General features: G+C 36.3%; 2 protein-coding genes across 3 annotated transcripts; one reads left to right on the top strand and one right to left on the bottom strand.

Moving 5' to 3' along the window:
* Window positions 1–152: 152 nt before the first annotated feature.
* On the top strand, window positions 153–4,513 carry LOC107732200 (cell division cycle protein 20 homolog). The gene is made up of 11 exons (XM_016543477.1): window positions 153–298; window positions 586–797; window positions 873–1,018; window positions 1,273–1,369; window positions 2,346–2,471; window positions 2,548–2,744; window positions 3,000–3,094; window positions 3,168–3,393; window positions 3,488–3,613; window positions 3,696–3,813; window positions 3,939–4,513. Exons 2-11 carry the CDS (start codon window positions 608–610, stop codon window positions 4,097–4,099), a joined length of 1,482 nt encoding a protein of 493 aa, XP_016398963.1. The 5' UTR covers window positions 153–298; window positions 586–607; the 3' UTR covers window positions 4,100–4,513.
* Window positions 4,514–5,269: 756 nt separating this feature from the next.
* LOC107732201 (elongation of very long chain fatty acids protein 1-like) lies at window positions 5,270–19,911 on the bottom strand. Of its 2 annotated transcripts, none has more exons than XM_016543479.1 (8): window positions 19,637–19,911; window positions 10,622–10,713; window positions 10,198–10,388; window positions 9,529–9,609; window positions 7,540–7,596; window positions 7,232–7,337; window positions 6,853–6,986; window positions 5,270–5,948 (listed from the first exon to the last, which is right to left on the bottom strand). In XM_016543479.1, exons 2-8 carry the CDS (start codon window positions 10,680–10,682, stop codon window positions 5,637–5,639), a joined length of 942 nt encoding a protein of 313 aa, XP_016398965.1. In that variant the 5' UTR covers window positions 10,683–10,713; window positions 19,637–19,911; the 3' UTR covers window positions 5,270–5,636. The 2 variants fall into 2 exon arrangements, with proteins under 2 accessions (XP_016398965.1, XP_016398966.1); XM_016543480.1 differs by lacking the exon at window positions 19,637–19,911 and adding an exon at window positions 12,355–12,667.
* Between the last annotated feature and the right edge of the window lie 5,022 nt (window positions 19,912–24,933).

Below are 24,933 nucleotides of genomic sequence, written 5' to 3' on the forward strand. Positions count from 1 at the left end.
AATATGTAATACTGTCAGGAAGTGCGCTGTGATGCGATTCACCAATCAGCGCGCAGCATTCTGCCCTGCTGCCTTGGTAACAGCGAAAACTTTTGTTTTTTGAATTCACCAATCACGACAGGCGATTCAGACATTTAAACTGGCGTTTATCCGTTAACTATCTTCACCTGCTCAGATGATAGTTGACTCTGCTTGTGGAAAGACGAAATACTCACGAAGCTTGTGTGTGAATAAGAGCGCTTCATCTTTGGGGACAATTTTATTGTGCTTGGAAGGAAACGAATTTGTTGGATTTTTGGTAAGATGAAATGTAAAATGTTTTTTTTTTGGAGTCAGCTATGAAGTTATGAACACAACTGCAGTAATCAACATTGTATTTGGTTGCGTTTCATAACTGTTCATATATATATATATATATTTATACGTTTTTATGTTAAAGCTTATGGAAAGCATAACTTGCATAATATATATTTATTCACTTGGTATTATGTAGTTTTTAAACTTTAAACGGCACTTCATAGTGCTTCACGTGCTCTATAGCCAGACTCCGTAACTTTGCTGTTATTTGTCCTTTTTCTCCTGCAGAGTGATCGTGGCTGCAGTAGTAATGTCCCATTTTGGGTTTGAGAATGACATCCACAACGTCCTCCGTCTGGACATGCCCATCACAAATGCCCCGATGGCGAGGTGGCAGAGAAAAGCCAGCACATCCAACTCCACCAACACGAACTCCCTCTCGCCGAACAAGAGTGTCAACAGATCAGTGAGCCTTTCCAAAACCCCCAGTAAAACACCAGGTAAGTGTCACATGGGTTCTGCTCACTGTAGAGCTGGAGTGTCTTCAGTGTTACATATCTGATGTCTCCCAACAGGAAAGAACGGCAAAACCCAAAACACCCCCTCAAAGGCAGGAGGAGATCGATTCATCCCAACAAGGAATAACAAACAGTTGGATGTAGCAAGTTTTCTTATTTCCAAAGAGAACGAGCCAGTGGAAGAAACCGCATCCTCTACAGCAGTAAGTTACATAATAGTAGTTGCTGTTGTAATAAAATAATAACTTGTAGTAGTAATTGTTTTTTAAACTTTTTCAAAACTTGTTTTTATAATAAATTATAGTAGAAGTAACTTTTTATAAGAATAATTTTAAGAGTCTGATGATGATACAATTATGAATCTCTCTTTTATTATTATTATTATTATTATTATTACTATCAATCCATATGCCAGCTTCTAGATGTTTTCTGACTTTATAAATTATTGTCCTGCCAGCCAAATCAGAAAGCTTGGTCTGTGACACTAAATGGATATGACATTGATGAAGCAAAGATCCTGCATTTAGGAGGAAAACCACTGAATGCCCCTGAAGGTATGCATGGTGTTTGTGTGGTGTTTTTTAAATTTATTTTAATTTACTGTTTTTCTGAATTGCTAAAACACATTTCTTGAAACCATCACTCATTTTTTCAATCTTAAACGCAAATCCAAATACTCAAAATAAACTCACGAAACCTCTGACTCTTCAATCAAAATCAAACAATCACTGCAAAACCATTTCACTTGCACTCAAAATCAAACGGTGCTCTCAGATCACACACATTAATCAATAAAATAAACACCACAGAGCATTCATTAGACACTACAGAGAAAAATGGAGAACATGGCATCCAGAACATTACTGAAAAAAGTATATTGTATTGAGTAAACAATTTTGCAATTCTGTAAAAAAAAGTGTAGTAGTTGCAACAAAGTAAGCTGAATATATTGTATAGGCCTACTGTACAGTATGTACTGCAAGAATAGTATTGTGCTGAATATTGAATAGTACTGAATGTTTGTATATATTCAGCACTTGGATACTGCAAAAATACTGCAGTCCAACTGCGAAGGCCAAAAAGGTCAAATAAAACTCTAAATGAAAAGCATATTACAGTACACTCAAATACTGTAAGTTGTGCAATTGTAAAATCAGGGTCAATGAGAGATTCATTCTGTCTCGGCATCATGTCTTTGTGCTTGAGTCCAGCCTGAGGACTTTGTCCACATCACAAGTAATGTCTTTTTAGACAAAGAGGAAAAAACCCTCTGGTCTGACAGACCCAGCCTTGATAACACCTTGTGAATGAGAATGTGTTTAAGGTTTAGCAGAAAGAGTGCTTTATTCGACAAATTGGTTTAAGCTAGTGAGAATTTGGTTCAGAGATTGGGGTTTAGTGTTTTAGCAATTCAGAATAACTGTAATAACTTTTTGTTTTTGGCTTCTTGATTAACATTAGTTTAATTTTGCCTGGTAAAGTCCTTCCACAAACAGGTCTCTTGAGTTAACCAAACACTATCTCCCACAGGTTATCAGAATAATTTAAAGGTTCTCTACAGTCAGGTGCCCACACCGGTCTCTATCAAGAAGAGCCGGTACATTTCCTCGGTTCCAGAGCGGATTCTAGATGCCCCTGATATCAAAAATGATTTCTGTGAGCTGATCATTTTTCATAAAAACAGATTTGAAGATTATTTCTATATGAGACTAATATGTCCATTTCTGTTCAGATCTGAACCTGATGGATTGGGGAAGGCAGAACCTGTTGGCAGTTGGCCTTGCCGACCATGTGTATTTGTGGGATGCTGCTGTAGGGGACATAGTTTTATTAAAGAAAATGGAGGATGATAATGAGTTCATCTGCTCTGTCTCTTGGAGCAAAGATGGCAATTTCTTGGCCATTGGGACCAGTGATTGTAAAGTTGAGGTAAGTGGTTACATTTTCTCATACTGTGGTTCAAATATTTATTTTTTTATTTTTTGTTCTTGGACAAAGCCTTCCATTGTCCGAGACAATATTCAAAGGCATCCCAAAATGTAATGCTGTAATAACACATCTGCTTGTTTTCAGAACTTCACTCTTCAAACTCACAAATAGCCATTTCTATCCAATGTATTCTTTTAGAGCACCAAGATCTAATTGAATTGCTCTCTTGCTGAATTTCATGCCATTTTCTTGCAGCTCTGGGATGTTCAGTACCAAAAACGTCTCCGCAGTATGGATGGCCATTCGGCAAGGGTTGGTTGCTTGAGTTGGAATGATCACGTTTTGTCTAGGTAAGACCAGCACCTTGTGCTCTGCAGATTATATGCATTTGAGTGTTTTAACACCTTTGTTTGTTCTCCTTAGTGGCTCCAGGTCTGGTTTGATTCATCAGCATGATGTCCGGGTAGCAGACCACCACATCTTTACCTTTGGTGGACACACTCAGGAAGTCTGTGGCCTTACCTGGTCCCCAGATGGGAAATATTTAGCTAGTGGTGGTAATGACAACATGGTGTACATTTGGCCAATGACAACTGGCTCAGAGTATCAAGCCATCCATGCTCTTAGTGAACACCAGGGAGCAGTCAAGGTGATTTTGAATTTGGCAAGATGTCTTCAGTTCCACCACTGGTCTTCCATTTGTGGTTTTAGTTCACCTTTTGTCCTTTTTTTGCACCCTTAAGGCTTTGGCATGGTGCCCTTGGCAGCCTAGCATCCTTGCGTCAGGAGGGGGCACCAGTGACCGTCACATTCGCATTTGGAATGCCAACAGCGGCTCTTGTATCAGTGCCCTAGATACTTGTTCGCAGGTGGGCTCACTCACTGTTGGCTTGTGTGTTATAGTACACGTGACATCAGTAATTTGACAACTAAGTGATCATTTCCTTTCAGATATCATCTCTTGTTTTTGCACCAAACTACAAAGAGTTGGTGTCTGGTCACGGTTTTGCTCATGACAAGGTTATCATTTGGAAATACCCCTCACTCACTAAAGTTGCAGAGCTTGAAGGCAAGTTTGAGATTGTTGTACTTCATAATGTTTTGTGTGGTCACCCTTCCTTCAGTTGAATATTACAAGCACAATAAATTGAGAAATAAAATGAATTCCTCTCCTTTCCCAATCATCTGTCCCAGGACACGAAGACAGAGTCCTCAACTTGGCACTCAGTCCAGATGGTTCGACTGTGGCTTCTGTTGCCGCCGATGAAACCATTCGACTTTGGAAGAGTTTTGAAAAGGATGCTGTCAAGAAACCCAAGCCTACCAACAGCATCATTCAACAACACATCCGATAATTATGAAATGGTCATTTTTATTGCATCCAGCAAATAGGGAGTTGGAAGATTTGAAGATCTAAAGAAGTTTCCCAAATGTTTAAACTCTCATTGGTTTTATTGTTTGGCTTTCAAATGGCTGGGTAATTCCACTGACAAACACTAAGGGTTGTTACGTGCCATCAGTCACACCTGCCACAAACTCTACATTGTTTTATTAGGCATTCCCTTATGCTTGTGTTTTCAGAGGTACAATGGGTTTTTAAAAAATGCGAAAGTTCAAGCATTGGATTCCCAGAAGACCACCTCCAATGATAGCTAAACCATTAAACCATGCATGTTTTGTTTTTCTATTCAACTTGCATATTTAACCATAAAAGTGATCATTAAATTATGTACAGAAATGTAAATTTTCAAATAAAGTTTTGTAAGGAAGTATTTGCTTCCCTTTTTCACATTTCTTGTATTTGCTCTGTAGCTGCTCTAATGCTGTTTTCAATGAGTTTAATCTCATTATATTTTTAATGTATGGTTTTAAAGCATTTTAAGTGGAATTGTGTATTGCCATGTTGGCAGAATGGTTGAATAAAAACCACTGAAAGCCTCTAGGTGTCATGTTTTGACAAACTTAAAATCATAAATGGAAGCTTTAAATACTGAGATGAATGCTTTGTCTGAACATGCACTTGAGCTCTATGCAAAATTTGGTGATTTCTGCTGTTTCAGAAGGCATTTCCTAAATGGACAACAAAGCTCTTTATGAATCAAAAAGTGTTAATGTAAATGCATTGATATGAGAACTAAAGAAAAATGGCTAGGGATCAGTGCATTATAATACAAATTAAACATCCACGCATTACATACAGACACAGTATACAAAAAAAAAAAAACACTGAATGGACCATGTTTATTGCATATGAGACTGCTCATGTCTTAAGCAGTCTAAATGCTCTAAATTTTGGATTGCCTCAGATTGAGGAAGTATGCAAACTGAAGTTCTTTTAAGACTTACTGGATATTAGCATGTTTAAAAGCGTATAAAGGAAGGCTGATAATGTAAACAATGTTTAGTTTGGTTTCATTTTTGAATAAAAATCCACTTCACTAACAGAGCATAAAGCCAAAACACAATACAATTCATTATAAAATGCATTTATTAACTGATAAGTTACAAACAAACTAAAAAAAAGGACAACTCCTAAATTTCAAATAAACAGAAAATATTTATTTACAGTCAAGTGTGAGTTAGATCTGTGAAAACTGTACAGTGTGCAAACAACTGGGAGACTCATATGCCAGGAAAAAATGCCAAGGTCAAGCGTATTGAACCACAGACATGTTGTCAGGTTTCAGAGCCACGTCAACAAAGCCAACTTCAGTGGCCGAATTCTCTTCATGCATAGTGCTCCCCAGCCTCCAACATCCATAAATACAAAGAAAGGGGGACCCACCGCCAGATCCAATGTGCCATTTCATCTCCCATGCAATCATAAAAAAAAATGTAAATTTGTCAAAAATAATTTAACAACAATGTCTCTGATGCTTTTGTTTGGCCTCTTTAGACCTCCTTCACTTTCCCATTGTGAGCAAATCCATTAGTGTAGTGCACAGTGCCATTTTCCAAGTGTTTGCCATTGGCCACTACCACTGGCTCAATCACAGTGGTAATGCCGTTCTGTTTGGGTTTGTCCTCAGTGGAAACAGGTAGTCGCTTTCCCTTTACGTAGGCCTGGATCCAGAAGTTGGAGAAGAGGATAAAGAAAAAGGTTCCGTAGAACAAGATGAGATGAATGAAGATGGGAACTTGGTATTCACACTTTTCCATTAAGTAATACTGAGATATATGGACAGACACCAGCACAAACTGAATCTGTGGAAAATACAACAGAACAGAAATTTAATTATTATTGTTACATTGTCATTTTTTTAAGAGAGAAAAAAGGAATAGACTAAATAAAACGTAATGACAATTGCTTTGAATTGGAAGACAAAGTATAAATTATAATTTGACGTAATCTCAGTTTATATGTGCCATTTTGATTAAGCACTGATGCAGTTCACATTATAACAACAGTCCACCCAAAAATGAAAATTTGCTGAAAATGTAGTCACCCTCAGGCCATCCAAGATGGAGGTGAGTTTGTTTCTTCATCTAAACAGATTTTGAGAAATCGAGCATTAGCGTGTTTGTAAGAAACAAATCCATAATCAAGGCATTTTTACTTAACCGTTGATTCTGGCTATAATCCATAATAACGATTCCTCAAGTGAAAAAGTCCACCCCTTTTGTCCTCTCAAATCAAAACCCACCGAACATATTTGTTTAGAACTGTTTTGGACCATTTTTGCTTTAAATGGTGCTTGATCTGTGCATATTTCTCTCCTGAATCAGACGAAATTACTTCTCCACTGGAGAAAGCAATATTATGGATAGAGGACTTGTATTTTAGGCTGAAGCAAGAGCATGAAGTTAAAAACATCTTGATGAATTTATTTATTATAAACATGCAGCTTTTCACAAAACGTTAAGTGATAGACAGGAGTGTTGTGGACTGTTGTGATGTTTTTATCAGCTGTTTGAACTCTCATTCTGACAGCAACCATTCACTGAAGAGGTTTCATTGGTGAGCAAGTGAAGCTAAACTCATCTGTTCCGATGAAGAAACATCTCATCTACATCTTGAATGGCCTGAGGGTGAGTGAGTTTTCAGCAAATTTTCATTTTTGTGGGAAGTAATCCTTTAATCACACAATTTAAAGGAGTTAACACTAACCAGTTGGATAGCGGTCATGTACTTTTTCCACCACAGATATTTCTGGAAGCCTGCAGCAGCCAGACCGTAGTAGGTGTACATGATGACATGGACACACGTGTTCACCATAGCATGAAAAGAACCCATGCCACCCGCTGTCAATTTGAACATGAAACTAAGCTGATAAATTGAGCAATTGAAACTGAACATCTTTACACTAGTAAACACATTAACCTTCTTATTAACCTAAAAATCTTTTATAGGAACAAATAAATGTCACCTAATTTCACAGTCTCCTAAAATCTCAGGCTTTTTTATGATACAATCTGGGTCTTGAAGCAAAACCAGTTAATAACTACTGAAACCAGTGACTGTTAGACATAACATGACATAGGCTCACCAGGAGTAAGAGTAACGCCCCACCACCAGGTCCAGGGCAAGATGGAATGATGAAAGATATGCAGGAATGTTACTTGACTGTGCTTCTTTCTCAACACAAAAAACACCTGGATCACAGACACAGTTCTTGTTAACTCAGGAAACAAATCATCTTGTAGTTATTGAGGAAGCTACTGTAGTATACTACTGTACAGTAGTATATTGTGCCTATGCGCTTTAAAAATGCATAGGCACATGCATTACAGCACTGCAACACACAAATTTACAGCATGAAAATCATAGCATGAAGGCATAACAAATTATTCTTACCGTATCTAGAAGTTCAATATATTTGGAAAAATAGAACAACCAGGCAACCCGAACCATCTGAGGATACAAGGAGAAACACAATTAGTCACAATATACACTAGTGTTCAGAAGTTTAGGGTCGGTAAGATTTAAAAAAAAAAGTTTTTGAAATATGTCTCTCTTATGCTCTCCAAGTCAGCATTTATTTGATCAAAAATATCCTAAAACCAGTAATGCTGTGAAATATTCGTACAATTTAAAATATAGTTTTTTTAAATTTAAATATATAAAAAAAATATATTTTCAGCAGCTATTATTCCAGTCTTCAGTGTGTCACATGATCCGAAATCATTCTAAAGCCAAGTTCACACTGCAGGATTTTAAGCCCGATTTGCAAGTCAACAACCTCGCCTGTGATCAGTGGGGAAATCGGCAAGTGATCAGCACTCGGCAATCTTTATGTATGAACTACTCAGCAATGCATCAAAGAGGCTCACTGACGAATATATCTGGACTGGCGGACTCGACATCACGTGGTGTCAGGTGTCGCGACGAGCTACAGCCAATGAGAGAGCAAGGCATGCGTTGAGGTCACAGGAAGAAAAACAGCAGCAGAAACATGGCTTTAAGAAAAGTTTGGACACAAGAAATGGAGCGAAAGTTTTCAGAACAGATCATCACGCAAAGAGCTTGCAGTACTAATTTCTCCCCCAACGTACATTTTCAAATAAACAACTCCTCATCACTTGTTATTTTGTGTCATTCCCGTTCAACCTCTCACATGTGTTTTCGTGACAAAAAGTGGTTTGGGGACCGTGTAGAGTCGCTGGGTGACAGAGTTGTTGTCAGCTCGTGTAGTGTGTGACCCCCTGTTGCAGATCATTCACGTAGTGTCACGTAGTGTGAACACCACAAAGACTTCAAGACAGACAACAAGTCATGTAGTCTGAACAGTACAGCGATCTGCCGACGTTTAAAGTCGTGTAGTGGGAACTTGGCATAATATGCTGATTTGGTGCTCAAGAAACATTTCTTATTATTATCTAGGGCTGCACGATAAATCGAAATGGAATCGAGATCGCGATTCGACAGAAGCTGCGATTGTCATGCGTATCTTTCAGTGAAGCACGGTTCTGTGATCAGCAGTAAATCTCCATCCGAAGGCCAGAGGGCGCTCTCGCGCTGAAATTCCAAATACGCCTCGCAGAAGAAACCCAGAAAATGCCTATAGCTGCAGCTGAATAAACAGAAGATTAAACTGCTTTCATTGATTCAACGTGACTAATAAACACACGAATACGACAATATATGGTTTATCTGAGTTTGTGTTATTATAATTTTTATTATAATAAAGTATATAATAATGCAATGCTAATCGACACTACGTCACACGACTACGGCAATATATACGGTTTATCCGAGTTCTTATTATTATAATTTTAATTCAAATAAAGTATATTTATAATGCAATGCCTTTATCACTGCTTAAATACTATAAAATATGTTGCGTGCCTTATTCTGTGTAAGAAGCCACATCATCTCACAGAAGGATTTATTTCAAACACTCGACTGACGTTATGAAGTGAGTTTGGAGTAAAAATATGTTATTAAATGTGGTATTTTCACATGCTTTCAGATGAAGCAGCATTTACTTCACAGAGCCATAGTTCACGGAGAAACTATGCAAACAGCTGTCATTATCGCGAACCATTTCTTTGATTTCATAATCGCGCAATAAAATCGTCTGCGATTTTTTTGTGTAACTTGTCAGTGAACACATACTAGGCGTAGTAAAGTGAACTATGTGTAGTAAATGCTGCTTCATCTGAAAGCATGTGATGATGATTTCCTGCTGATTACAGAACCGGCTTTACTAACAAAATGCGCATGACAATCGCATTCGATTAATCGTGTTAAATAATCCGAATAATCCTATTATTATCAATGTTGAAAACAGTTTTGCTACTTAATATTTTCTGAGATTCACAGAAGAACGTGAAATAAACTTACTCTGAGAGCTTGAGGACTGCTGGAGGGGTCACAGAGGTCACATCTCCAAGTGTATGTTGTTGCCCAGCCAGACATCAGGAACTGCGTCAGGCAGATCAAAAAATTACACGGAAGTACAACAATATGGTAACATGGTCTTTTAAAATTGCCATTATTTACTCACACATGTCTTTCAAACCTTTGACTTTCTTCTGTGGAACACAAAAGACATTTGTCAGAATGTTCACACTGATCATCTTCATATACTGAAAGTTAAAGGTGACCATAGGCTGTCCAGCTTCAAAAATGACAAAAGGCACCATAAAAGTATTATAAAAACGGTCTGTACGACTCAAGCTATGTTGTCTGTCAAGTCATCACAAAAGTCTACTTTTACGGTGACTATTTGTCATTTCTGGAGCTTGGAAGCTATGGTGACCATTCACTTTCATTATATGGAAGAGAGCAGTGTGAAGACTCTGCTAAATATCTCCTTCTGTGGTCAACAGAAGAATTACTATAAGGGTTATGTAATGAATGAGGGCGAGCACATTTTCACTTTTGAATCAACTGTATCTTTAATCCTCTAGTGGTTTTCCTCAAAAACATCAGTTCTGGTAAAGGTATGAGGTGCAATACCTTAAATTACTCTCCAAAACACACATTCAAATAAATGAAAGCGTATCCTACCTCATAAACAATGTAGGCGTTGAAGGCCACCATTGAGAAATTATAGACAATCATAGTTGTTTTGAGGCAGAAAGGTTTCCGATTGGCCATGCTTCGTGGTCCCACATATAAAACGAAGATCACATATCCCAGCAAGATGACTGTCATCTGAATAGGACTTTGCATCAGCGGATAATCCCGCACTCTGGCATCTGTGCAAATTACACAGCAACTCATCAGCCACATGAAACAAGCCTGTATTACATCCTTCTACAATAGAGTTTGCATTACCAGTGACCAAACTGTAGTGCTGTATACAATAAATGAGTGAAGTTACGACAAATCTTAAAGCTTAAATAGTTTTTTATGTACATAATAATTTAAATACGCCAGAGATATTGGTGGTATTTGTTCATCTAAAAAGCATGATGCAATAAACTCTTACCAGTTCTTTTCAGAAGGTAGTCGTAGAACCTCAAGATGTTTGAAAGCACCTCTTGGAACATCTCGTCTTTATTTCTTCAGACAACCAATAAACTGGAGGACATGAATAAATGTGTTAAAACAAGCTGAGCAGACAATAACACTCCACCTAGAAAAGGCTGGTCAGAGTAAAAAATGCCATTATCAGGAGGACAGTCAGAGTCAACAATGACAGCCCAGCCAAAGCAAACAGGAAACAGCTGGCCAAGTGAACCTGAGTGGTACATGATGTTACCAAAGCTGAACTACTGCTATTACACTCTCCGAAATAAACTGGTACAAAACCTCTTAGATCTAAATAAGATACAAATATCTACCTTTTGAAAGGATGCTGACCCAGTGACAGTTTTTGTACCACTTTTTCTGAGTGTACTACAGTTTGTGTGTGGTTGGCATATGATGGTTGTTTTTAATCATAAATTATAACCTAACTCTTGATATGGATGTATAAGAGAGAATGGTCCTGTAACTGGTCCATTTTGCCTTTACTAACTCATTTTAAATGGTCATGCAGTGATTTTTGCCTGTGCATAAATGTTGGAAAACTATATGAAACAGGACAGTGTGCTGGTTTCAGATACAGTTACTGAAAACCAAAACATTCACCACCACCTTTCTTGCTTTCTGTCAATGTTGAGAGAAGACTGAATGAACAGACTGTTTCTATACACTATAAAAATAAAGGTTACAAAAGGTGGTTGATTTCAGTGATCAGTTCTAAAAAAGAACCAGAAGAGAGTGAAGAACATTTTAAACATCTAAAGGACCTTTTTTCTCTATAAAGAAACTTCTTTGTAATGGAAAGGTTCAATGGATGTTAAAGGCATATCATGGAACTGCATGTGCAAGTAAAGATCCTTTATTTTTATGAGTGTATACTGCTCAAAACACACATGGGATCCAACGGGGCAAACAGAACAGGACTGTAAAGGCTTAATGTCATTCTCCACAGCTGTTTGTATGTGGGTTGATGTTCGGCAGTAAAACAATGGACTATGCACACTAAACCGACCCTTCATTGCTTATCTGCCTATATACACATCTAATGCATCACCACCTGTGTCATCAGAAGATAACAGAACCACCATAAAGGCACAAGAAGAGGAAGACACACAATAGTTGACCAAAAACCTTCCAAAATATGAGACAACTGTTGCTGTTCTCTGAAAGTTCAAGCTCACAGAATCATACAAATTTGCTTATGAGTGTTCTTAAAATCTTCAATATGGTATGAGCTCTGAATTCATACAAAATGATGACTAAAAACTCCAAGACAATCAAACAAAACACTCTAAACTCATTAATGTGGTAAAGATAAAGCTCGATGTCATCTGTACTACCCGGTCTCCAATGAATGACTAATAGTGCAACAGTGCAAAGCCAGTCAAACTGGTGAGGTGGAGAAACGGAGATATATATCCTGCCATAGAATCAGATTAACTCACTAGACGGGAACTGCTAATGACAACCATCATAAAAATAAATTACAGTCGATCATAAACAGAAAAAAAGAATCATAATCAGAAAGGACACAAAAAACGAAATCCTAAGCTGAATAGATCTAGTGTCTCATCACATTTCCCAGTCAGGAGAAAACAGACAAACTACTCCAACAAATAATTCATAAGGACGCAGTGAGGGATTCCCATTCATAATACAGCTTATTAAAAATACAAAAGTATATTTTGAGCTTACCTGTTGTCTTTCTGTTGATACGGTCACCCCAGCCAAAAATAAATAAATAAATATATAAAAACAAACTAAAACAATAATGCCCCACAGGGGCAAGTCAATGTTTGGGAGACCCAGGAAAGCAATGGAAACGGTCTCTAAACTTTGGTTCTTCCCAGTGTCTTTATCCTTTCTTTCAGCGGCTTTCAATCACAGCAGTTTTCACCAGTGAACTGAGTGACAGAATAAGGATGACTGTATTCCAGTGGGAGTTTTGCCAAGGCAGTGACAGGCCGCGCTCCCTGCCCAATATAAACCTGAGCAGCAGCTCATTCTAAAGAGACAACACCCGCCTGGTTTCAGGATTACAACCTGCATTCATCTGATAGGAAACGCCCTCTAAACTCAATAATTGGCTCTTGAGATTGAGGCTGGTCGGTGATTGGCTCGGACACTGGTTAGGTTTTTATTATGCATTGGAAGTAGGCGAGAATGGAGCGGTGACAGTTCAACAATGAAAAGTCTTTTGTTTCCCTTGGGTTACAAATATGGGCCTATCCAGTGAGAGTAAGACCAATACGCAAAGACTGGAAACAATGGAAAAATAGGTGATAAAATAATAATAATAATAATAATAATAATGATTTAAAAAAATACACACAATGCACAATTAACAATTATCCTAGGTTCATCATTAGTTGGATATAAAGCAAATAAATAAAATAAATCAATGTGTAGCGTAGGTGTTAAGCAGATTAGGGTTGTTTCAGTATTATTTATGTATCATAGTATTTATTAATCTTTTGAGTTGGCTTTTATTTTTAAATATTTAATTTTCATTGACATTTTAGTTAAAATTTTAGTCATTTTGTTGTTTTTGCATTTTTTTTTTATTAGTTTTATATTTCTGTTGGAAACAATGGAAAAATAGGTGATAAAATAATAATAATAATAATGATTTTAAAAAATACACACAATGCACAATTAACAATTATCCTAGGTTCATCATTAGTTGGATATAAAGCAAATAAATAATATAAATCATAATGTGTAGCGTAGGTGTTAAGCAGATTAGGGTTGTTTCAGTATTATTTATGTATCATAGTATTTATTAATCTTTTGAGTTGGCTTTTATTTTTAAATATTTAATTTTCATTGACATTTTAGTTAAAATTTTAGTCATTTTGTTGTTTTTGCATTTTTTTTTTATTAGTTTTATATTTCTGTTTAGCTTCATTTTTATTTTAGTAGCCTACTTCAACTGAAACTTTCAAATATTTTTTTTTCCCCATTGGGTTTTCATTGAATAATTGTATTTATTTCTATTATGAAACAAAATCTAATTTGAATTAACAATAACAACTCTAAAGCTGATTTTTCTTTTCTTTTTTCTTACATTATAGTCACTCTTTTCTAAGAAAAAGATCTCTAGTATATATTAAATCGGTTTACTTTCATGTGTCAACACTTATGGATAATCTGAGCCTCTATTCCAACTTCTAGCTAGATATGCTGTATCACAATGAAATGCGTTTTAAATCATAACTGCGACATTACAGACATATCAAACATGTGTAAGTCAGTGAGCCCTCCGACCTTGAGACACCATGTGGCACTTGTTCTACACAGGGACACTACCAGTCAGTTTCACTAGATTCCCGTAGCACTGGTCTGACCAGTTCCTCAGACGTTGAGGACAGGGCGTGGGATCCGTCAAACTGACGCACACTTGTAGCAGTCCGGGAGGAGGTGAAGAATGACAAAAATCCTGACATGAGTGGGGAATCTCTGTGCTTGAGCCATTTTCTCACAAAAAGCAGTTTGTTAACTGACACACTGAGGGCCATGACAAAACCCACTAAAAAAAAGTTAGATTTAGTAAATCACATTTCACGTCTATTAAAATACATATTCTAACCGGTTAATCTCCTCATTTATCATTTATGACTAAAATACACTGTTCTACAGCAAAAACTCTCTATTGGTTAGCAGGTAGTTTCCAATATGACATATTCCACCAAGAAGTCCTGATATGGTTATGAAGAGTTTTGTGAAATTCCTGTGGTTGGGGACAGAGTCTTTTCAGATCAAGAGATGAGAAAAGACAGTACAGATAAACATCCATTTACATACCTTAACACCTCTCTTGGCATGTATAGAGACCTTTCCCAAACTATCCATAATAATAATAATACATAATACTTAGTTTAAATAAGATAAAGAGGTAAGTATATATATATATATATTTTACTTTTATTAGTCCCAACTCACTGTGCATGTCTAAAGGATAATGGATACAAAAAGCTAAAGGATAAAGGAAAAGCTAGAGGTCTAAAGGATATTGGTACAAAAAGCTAGTTTCAGCAATAGTAACAATTAAAAAAATGAAAAATAAATTGTCAATTTTTGTAAAAAAAATAAGTTGGAGAATTTGATTAAACAAAAATGAATGAATGAATGAAAGAATCAATAAATCATCAATATTTTTGTAAATATTGTTAAAGTCTTAATTTTAAACGTAAATTTCTGCTAAAATTGAAATTGGTCACTTTTTATGAGTAGGATAAGCATTAGCTTCAAAGCTAATAGACATGAATAAAAAAAGCCACAAAACTCCAATTTTGATTTCACTGCGTCAGAGGCTCATTCAACAGAAAAAGCATTTTACTTGGAGGACATACAACTCTACTGTAACTACAAGATGATGTGCCAAAAAAATAAAATAAAATAAAATAAATTAAATAAAAACATCAGCAGATAGCAGCCAGTTTGATTCAGTTATTAATAACCGCAGCTTCTCAGGGGCACATTTTTGACAGGGGCAACATCCCAGCATCCCATGTTCTAACCATTTTTATATAATCCAACATATATAACTATATTATTAAGATATATGCAACTTTACTTTACACACACTACTATTTAAAAGCTTGGGGTCGGTAAGATTTTTTAAATGTTTTTGAGTATCTTATGTTCAACAAGCCTGCATTTCTTTGATTCAAAAAATGTTACAATTTAAATTAACCTTCTACTTTAACATTTTAAAATGTCATTTATTCTTGTGATGGCAAACCTGAATTTTCAGCATCATTACTCCAGTCTTCAGTGTCACGTGATCCTTCAGAAATCACCCTAATATGCTGATTTGCTGCCTAAGAAACGGGTTTTTTTTCCAGGATATTCTGAAGAACAGCATTTATTTGAAATAGAAAACTTTTGTAACATTATAAATGTGTTAACTGACACTTTTGACCAATTTAATGCATCCTTGTTAAATAAAACTATTAATTACTTAAAAATATATATAATACTGACCCCCAACTTTTGAACGGTAGTGTGTTTTTCTACTGACAGTTGTTCATAAAAGCTGCATATGTGTACAGAATTCAGAAGAATCATTAAGTTACAAGCCTGCCCAGGTGTGATTTTTTTTGTTGATTAGCCTATGTTATTTATTAGTCACACTCCCTCGTGTTACATTCCTTACTGTTATCATCACTCTATTCTTCACACCTCACACCTGAGGATCATATGTAAACCTTTCCTTTACTACACTTCAAGCCAACACCTGACTGACCGAGATAAATGTGACTATGACGTTTTGATATCAGCTGATGACCTCTGACCTTAACTACTCTTTCCTATCACTTCCCTTCAATTCCCAGTACTATTTATGTTTCAGCTGCAATAACCCAACCTCTATGGACCACATCACATCAGAAGACCAGTCACAGCAGGTATGGTTATACCTTTGACTCAGGTAGCCACCAAATGTTTACATAATTATGTAGTAGATGTATTGATAAATTACTACCACCCTATAGACACTCAAAATAGGTCAATTTTTTTTACTTTTAGCCAATTATGCGTGTTAGAAGAACAGTCCTCAACACACCTAATACAAAGGACAACAACACATCAAACTAAGGCAATTTTCAAATTGTAGGTCAAGCTGAACAGCTATAGTGACCTGGGAGAATCTGAGAGCACAATTGGTCATGCGTGATTCAATTTAAACAATCAGCTGTTTCTCATTTCTCTCATTACTCTATTCAATAAACCTTTGCTTCTCATTCCTGCCCTTGTGACCAAAAAATGAATTAATGTAATTTCGAATTTTGCTAAAATGGATGCATTTTTGGGACTCGAACTGATGACTAGACCTGAGCGGATGCTATCCATAACTGTTATGAATTGCTGGTGAGACTTTCCGAAACAGTGCTGATCTGCTGAGGGTCTGCATTCATATGCTAATACAGACACATCAGCAGATTCTGAAAAGAAATTATGCTGGATTCCATTTAGTGTCAGTCTGGTTCAAAAAAAGACAGAGAGAAGTCCTTTAAATTGTTTTAGCTAACAGTCTGTCGAATGAGAGGGAATAGCCACTATCAAATGTAGTGAAACTGGCCTGTTGCTTTCGATTGGTGGTTTTAGGTTGTTGATGGTCACACATCAGCGTTACATCTTTTGATTATTTTGAAATAATTTAATTCATAGACACTTGCAGTTCATTCAAATTTAAGGAGCTCAGTAAACACCTCTCAAATACTCCTTCACAGAAAATACATTTGGATAATAAATAACAGGGCATATCACAAACAGGTTAGATGCATCTTTAAAGGGGTCATATGACGTTGCTAAAAAGAACATTATTTTGTGTATTTGGTGTAATGAAATGTGTTTATGCGGTTTAAGATTAAAAAAACACATTATTTTCCACATACTGAACATTATTGTTTCTCCTCTATGCCCCGCCTTTCTGAAACGCCTTTCGATTTTTACGGATTATAATGACTTATACAGTTTTTTTACACTTTGCGTATCGTGCTGCGTAAACATAAAACCATGTCTGCATTTGTGATCGGAGAAACGACAAACAACAAGTGCTACTCTACACTGCTCAAAATTCGCGTTTGAATCGTCAGTGGCAAATTCTTTAAATATAAAAACGTACTTACAGGCTGTGAGTCATGAAGCGCCAGACTGTCCTTGCAAAGTTGGAATTGCCCCACTTTATAGAAACAGACACCGGCATTGTAGGCTATACTCTCCCAGGAAACAGTCCTCGTCCTCCATAAAATGCGCTGCACACATCTGAATATTTGGGTTGAACTGTTCCGGAACAGTGTTATCAATACAACTTAACCACTGATTTCTAGTCGTGTCCTCTTTTGGAAGGCCAAACAAAGTAGTTTCGCTTTCAGAATGAAACACACAGCGTCTCCACAACATGGCGGCGGCGGCAACAAAACTACAGCGAGAATCAAAGTTATGCCTTCTTTCTTTGCGTGAACATTTGGGCGGCGTTATGCAAATCTTCCCAAATCGTGATGTAGACATGTGGGGGCGTGTTAGAACGAGCCGTTTTAGGAAGGTGTGGTTAACTCTTAACTTTTATAAAGATTAAAAACTGATAACTAGGATATTTTATTACTCCCTTCTATTAAATACTTCGATTTTTAGAAATGCTATTATTTTTATTTGTGTATTTATTTATTTATTTTGTGCACGTATCTGACATAACGGCTCAGTGGACTACAGTGGTTTTAGATTTTTTTAGAAATCTAAAATTAAATACACTAAATATAGCTACCATTCAAAAGTTTTAGGACGGTAAGATTTTTCTCTTTTTGTTTTTGTTTTTAAAAGTAGTCTCTTGTTCACCAAGGCTGCATTAATTTGATAAAAAATGCAGTAAATACAGTACTATTTTGAATTATTATAAATTACAGTAATATTTTTGAATTCTGAATTATTTTAAAATAACTGGTTTATATTTTAATACATTTTAAAATGTAATTTATTCCTGTGATGGCAAACCTGAATTTTCAGCAGTCATTAATCCATTTCGCCATTACTCCATTGTTACATGATCCTTCAAAAACCATTCTAATATGCCTAATAAATTAATGTTGTCTAAAAAACCCTCATGCAATTTACAGATTCTACTGCACAGCCTCAATTTTACAACACTTCACTTTATCTAAAATCTTTTATCTTCCTTTTTTTATCAGTTTTTGGGCATTTTTTGACACTGATGTTGTTGGATGCACAACCAAATTTAAAAATATCACAACCAAAATAAAAAATATCACCAATTGAAACTTCAGTAATACAACACCATGAATGAATAAGGAATTTAGTCAGGAGAGCAAAAAGGATGTCTGACGACAACAGCCACAGAGAGCAGACAGATCTCAAGCCACACCTAACTCATTTATGCAACGTCATACTGTGGATCCCAAAGAGATTATGTCACCTACTCCATCACTGATGCTATTTAGGGCAGATGGTATGTGATTAGCACACAGGGAACATCTTCTGCTTCTTAGAACAACTAATCAAAAACAACTAATTAAAGCATTATTATGATTTCTCATCATTATCAAACTAAAAGGTAGTTGTTACTAGAACCAACACATATATTTTGCGGTCCAGATGTTGTCAATTCAAATCATTTAATATTAGAGAAGGCTAAAAGTTTGGACAGTGGTAGCTAAGAGAAAATACTATGCATTATGCAGTTTAATAGTTTGGGCCATTGCAAATACACATGTGCTGACAAACAACTATAATGAAAGCTGGTAGACCATCTTTAAGTAGTCAAGCCTGTTCGGGGAACATGGGTCGCTGCTTAGACCAGCTAGAAACCAGCCACCATGTTCCAGAACACAGACACCAGCCTAAGCTGGATTTTCCAGAAGGGACGACATTTAATCATATCTGTGAGTTTCGACGGCAAATTTCTTCGTACATTTTTCACCACTGCAAAAGTCATACTAACATTTGCTGAATCTGATAGACACTGAACTGAAGCGATTGAACACTCAATGATTTAAAAATGCAGGTCTTCAGTTTTACACCTGTTAGCTCTTTAGTCACTTAAACACCAATTCAAATCCATTAGCAATGCCACAATATCCAAAGTTATACAATAAACTACAAAAGACAACATAATTAATAGTGCACCAAGTCACATGGTAATGTCAAGAAGTCTGTTACACTATTTTTGTTTGTGTTTTGTTGTTGTTGTTGTTGTAAGAACACTATTCTGAACTCAGAGAGAGATAATATGAACATGAAAAAAATAAAACGAAAGTTTTAAATAAATTAATAGACCAAAAAAAAAACTGTGTAAAGTGCAACGTGGGTTACAGATATGTTCATTAACCATAGTTCGCCATCTTCCACGACAAAACCCATTAAATAATGTACTGCTTTGCTGATACAGTACTGTAAAGCCACAAATGTCATCTTACAGAATAAATCACGAATAAGTTTACAAGATAAACTAAATTCCCACCTGATCAATCGTGCGTCATGACGCAGGAAACGCTCAGGATATCCGGAAGGTCAGGCTTTTTTGTATCTATGTTTTGAGACGTTTCTTTTAATTTATTATGTCACTTAGTTTGTATCAGGACATCTATAAAGAGAAATCTCAGCTGAGAGCCACACAACATGATTTATACTCTCTTAAGTAGCGTTATTGAAAGCAATGTACGTCTCATATGACTTTGATGAACTTAATGGGATCCGTGTGCTGCCTGCTACTCCTGCATTGTGTAGAAATTGACCACCAGTAGGCGTCGGTGTACTACACTTCAAAGGTACATTTTCCACCAATAGGGTACACAATAAGATAAAAAAAAACTATTATTGAATAAAAAGATTGTTTGTTTTTGTTTGTAAATAGTAAGAGAAAAGTGAGCCATCCAATGAGGTCATACTACTTTGTATAAGAGCTCTATGAGGTATAAAATATATTTATAATGAAATAAAATTGACATATAAACATAACTTAAGTAGCAAAAATGTATAGAATTAAAAACCTGACTAGGGTAACATACAGAAATATCGAAGTTTCAAACCACCGAACAGAAATGGTCATTTTTGAATTATCTCTTATGTTCACCAATTTAATTGTGAAATATTATATAATATAAAATACATGTTTTCTATTTCAAATGTAATTTATTCCTGTGATGGGAAAGCTGAATTTTCAGCTTTTTCAGGTTTCTTTAATCAAAAAGAATCTTTTGTAAGATTATAAATGCCTTTACTGTCACTTTTTTTCATTTTTCATAACCCCAAATTTTTGAACGGTAGTGTAGTCATAGTTAAGGTAAATATTATTAAATAATACATACCTTGTCTTTTGAACACAGATTGACCTTTCAGTTATATTCTTCTATCAATATATAGTTGGTCCTTACCTCATCTTATCATGGTGTGTTAATTTATTGTTTTAATTTGTTTACTGTTTTGGAATCTTATTGTTTTGTTTTTTTGGTCCATGACAATAAAAACATAAGTTCCAAAATTGTAAATGTGTCAGACTTAGGGCCTCATTTTGTTAATAACGCTGAATACTCAAACCTGTTCTAACTCTCAAAAGCATTGTTGCTAGACTTTACACAATCTCATTGTCTCTGGCAGTTTCCGCCTCCCCGAGAAGCAGACTTGCAGACCTATGATATGGATATAGAGCAGGTAGCTCACCTCTCTGGTAATTGAGTTCACAGCTGGTAGGTGGCTTTGCCTCAGCAGACTTCTCACCCAGAAGGGAACAAAGGACATCCTTTTCCCCGGCAGGTCAGAGTGGCTCATCAATAGCACAGACTTAAATAGATGTCGCAATTACGTGCCTTAGGTCCAGTGGGCTAATTATTGTCGGGGGCCGTAAGCTCTTTAGTGATGGCAGCCCACACTGTTAATTTATCCCGCTGCATCCTCGTCAGATAGCAGAGTGTCTAAAGCGGCGGCTGCGCTGCAATGTTTCTGCAACGTTCATTTAATGCAGAGCATCATCTCCTATACGTTCTCATTGAGAGCTTTCAATGCTCGTTTCCTCCATGACTGTGATATTGTTTGCAGATGTGGGCTGTTAATGATTCTGCCTGCTGTGAAATATTTTCATGCTATATTTTATGCTGCTGACAGTTTATTTAGATAAATACATACGCAAAAAATATACACTACTATATATTTATATACACTAAAAAAAAAAAAATTAAGAGAACACTTAATCATCACAGTATAATACCAAGTCAATTAAACTTCAGGGATATCAAGCATAAGTGATTGTTTTAAATCAGTTTCACTTGTTTTGGTACAAATGAAAGTGACAACAGGTGCACTGGAGTTGCTCTTTCTTTATCCTTCCTGACTGATTTGTCTGTAGTTTTGTGTTTTGGTAGAGTCTTTCTCACTACTTGCACAGGTAGTCCAGCTGCTCCAAGATGGCACATCCATACATGTCATCAGAGGAGCATGGTAGAGATACCAAGAGACGGGCCGTTACACGAGGAGAGCTAGACAGGGCTGTAGAAGACCCAGCAGCATGACCAGTATCTGCTCCTTTCTGCAAGGAGGAACTGTAGGAGCACTGCCAGAGCCCTACAAAATGACCTCCAGAAGGCTACTGGTGTGTATGTTTCTGACCAAACAGTCAAAAACAGACTCTCTGAGGGTGGCAAGAGAGCTGGTCGGCCTGTAGTGGGACCTGCGCTCACAGCCCCACACTGTACAGCTCGACTGGCATTTGCCAGAGAACCACAGATTTGGCAGGTCCGCCATTGATGCCAAGCTCTCTTCACGAATGAGAGCAGGTTCACACTGAGCATGTGACAGATGTGAAAAAGTCTGGAGAGGCCGTGGGGAACGTTAAGCTGCCTGCAACATCATCCAACATGACTGTTTTGGCAGTGGATCAGTGATGGTCTGGGGAGGAATATACCTTTGAGGGTCGCACAGACCTCCATGTACTTGCCAATAGTACCCTTACTGCTATTACTGTAGGTATAAACATAAAATCCTCAGAGCCATTGTCACACCTTATGCTGGTGCAGTGGGCCCTGGGTTTGTCCTGGTGCATGACAATACCTGGCCTCATGTGGCCAGAGTATGTAGCAGCTTCTGGATGACAAAGGCATTGATGCCATTGACTGGCCCTCATTTTCTCCAGACCTGAATCCAATTGAGAACCTCTGTATCGGAGCACCCAAAGCCACCAAGTAGCACCACAGACTGTCCAGCAGCTCACAGGAGATCCCCCAGGACACCATCCACCATCTCATCAAGAGCATGCCCAGATGTTGTCAGGAGTGCATACAGGCACTTGGGGACCATGCACACTACTGACTTCCATTATGAGTTGCTTTGATGAAGTTGGATCAGCCTGTAATAGATTTTCTTTTACTTAGATTTTCAGTGTGACTTTGAATCCAGCCTTCAACAGGTTGATGATTTTGGCTTACATTGGCCATTGTCTTATTTTATTTTCAGCAAATTACACAATGTTTATCAGTAAAGATTTTCAACTTATGTTGAAATTTATATTTCGTTCATCGAGATCCAATGTGTGATTTAAGTGTTCCCTTAATTTTTTTGAGCAGTGTATTTTCAATGTCTCAATGTTTTTGTGGAAACAGTAGTACACGTTTTCAGGATTCTTTGATGAGTAGAAAGTTCAAAATAACCGCATTTATTTGTAACAATGTAAAAATATATACAGAGACATGATCATACAAAATCTGCTTGGTATGGCAATTAAAAAAACTGATGTCTTTTTTTTTTTTTTTGGTATGGCAATCAAGCAATTCAGAGGGTTTCTAATCACAAGAAATATAACAAGCAGTTGAAGATGGATCTCTTTAAAGCAGATTACTTCCTTGGCATGAGTCAGGCTGCGGAACATGTTTCTGTGGAGGAGTATAACTATTTGTGCAAAAAAAAAAAAAACAGATAGTTCAGTCGGTGATAGCGTACTGACTGACAAGTATGATGATATGATGGGATTGCTGGAAAGGATGAAGATGTCTGTGGTAGAGCAGGAGGGCACAACTCCACAACTGAACAGAATAAAAACAAGCCAGTTCACATACAGGTTCTTGAAGCTAGAAGAAAAACTTGTATAAATAGCAATACCTCAGATTTGAAATGTTGTTATTAAAAAAGTATAGAGATACATGCTATACAGCATTTTGATGAAGGTGTTCATTAAAGGGGTCATATGATGCGATTTCAATTTTTCCTTTCTCTTTGGAGTGTTACAAGCTCTTGGTGCATAAAGAAGATCTGTAAAGTTGCAAAGACTAAAGTCTCAAATCCAAAGAGATATTCTTTATAAAAGTTAAGAGTCAACCACGCCTACCTAAAACGGCTCGTTCTAACACACCCCAGTTCTTTTTAGCAACATCATATGACCCCTTTAAACTAATCACACTAATTCAGTCTGGCCACAGTTTTGTGTTAAAATATCATATTTACAAATATACACTTGTGTTCGCCCAAAACCGTGCATTAGTATTTTAGTTGTTGGCCACACACTTACACATTGAACAGGTTAATGTGTAGGCCTACTGTTATATTCAGCATTGGCAAGCTTTGCTTTGCACATTACTGACACATTGTGTGAAATAATGGACTAGTAATGTGACGAATCAAATTACTACTCTGAATTATTTAACAATTATTATCTCTATTCACAGCAATGCTCCAAACAAAGGCCACAATTTAGCAACCTATAAAAATTATGATCACATAAACAAAACAAATCAACCAAAATTAAAAGCTACTGATGTTCATCCTTGTCATTTATTTGTAGCAGCTTTATAGTTAGTTGTCACAAGCAACGGATAACTTTAAAATCAGTATTGACATTGATATTTAATCACCAAAGAAAATGACATTATATATATATATATATATATATATATATATATATATATATACTCACTACCTTTTAAAAGTTTGGGGTCAGAAAAAAAAAAAGATATTAATACTTTTATTCAACAAAGCTGCATTAAATTTAACAAAAGTGATAGTAAAGACATATAAAATGTTTCAAAAAATTTCAACAAAATGCTGTTTTTTAAACAATCCATCAAAGTGTCCTGAAAGAAAATGTATTACATTTTCCTCAGATATTTTTAAGTAGCACAACTGTTTTCAACATTGATAATAATCAGAAATATTACTTAAGCACCAAATCAGCATATTCGAATGATTACTGAAGGGTCATGTGACACTGAAGACTGGAGTAATGGCTGCTGAAGAGCTTTGCCATCACAGGAATAAATTACATTTTAACATATTAAAATTGAAAGCAGTTATATTAAATTGTAATAATATTTCACAATATTACTGTTTTTATATTTTCGGTCAAATAAATGCAACCTTGGGGATCATAAGAGACTTCCATACTGAACTGACCGCAGCAGCACTGAATAGATTTTTCTTTATTCAGTCAATTTCATACACTGTCTGATGTTGATGCTGCTGTAATATATTTTTAATATTTTAACAGATATCCTTATCTCACCTGTTGAGTTACGTATGTTTTGTCTAGAGCTCTGACATAATTTTGCTTTCAGTGGTGAAAAAGAATTGGCTTACTGTATGTGTGCCTTCTCTAACACTACTTTCGATGTCTCTGGGATGAATTACCAGCTGTTGAATTCACAAAAATATGAGCACTATTGATGTAATTCATTTCAGTTACCTAACGTAATTGATTTTTTTGTTACATAACTTCCTCTGTATTATTTTTTCTTCCAGCTAGGAAACATACATTTTTAAATTTAATTTTATGCTTAA

Source organism: Sinocyclocheilus rhinocerous, unplaced genomic scaffold (assembly GCF_001515625.1).
Source record: "Sinocyclocheilus rhinocerous isolate Xijiao unplaced genomic scaffold, SAMN03320098_v1.1 scaffold1631, whole genome shotgun sequence".
Lineage (NCBI taxonomy): Eukaryota > Metazoa > Chordata > Actinopteri > Cypriniformes > Cyprinidae > Sinocyclocheilus > Sinocyclocheilus rhinocerous.

Coding starts and splice junctions, on each gene's coding strand:
- LOC107732200 (XM_016543477.1), top strand. CDS start 608: ATGTCCCATTTTGGGTTTGAGAATGACATCCACAACGTCCTCCGTCTG. Junction 798..872: donor AACCCCCAGTAAAACACCAG/GTAAGTGTCACA, acceptor GTCTCCCAACAG/GAAAGAACGGCAAAACCCAA. Junction 2,745..2,999: donor CCAGTGATTGTAAAGTTGAG/GTAAGTGGTTAC, acceptor ATTTTCTTGCAG/CTCTGGGATGTTCAGTACCA.
- LOC107732201 (XM_016543479.1), bottom strand. CDS start 10,682: ATGTTCCAAGAGGTGCTTTCAAACATCTTGAGGTTCTACGACTACCTT. Junction 7,597..9,528: donor GCAGTCCTCAAGCTCTCAGA/GTAAGTTTATTT, acceptor TTGTATCCTCAG/ATGGTTCGGGTTGCCTGGTT. Junction 5,949..6,852: donor ACATGACCGCTATCCAACTG/GTTAGTGTTAAC, acceptor TATTTTCCACAG/ATTCAGTTTGTGCTGGTGTC.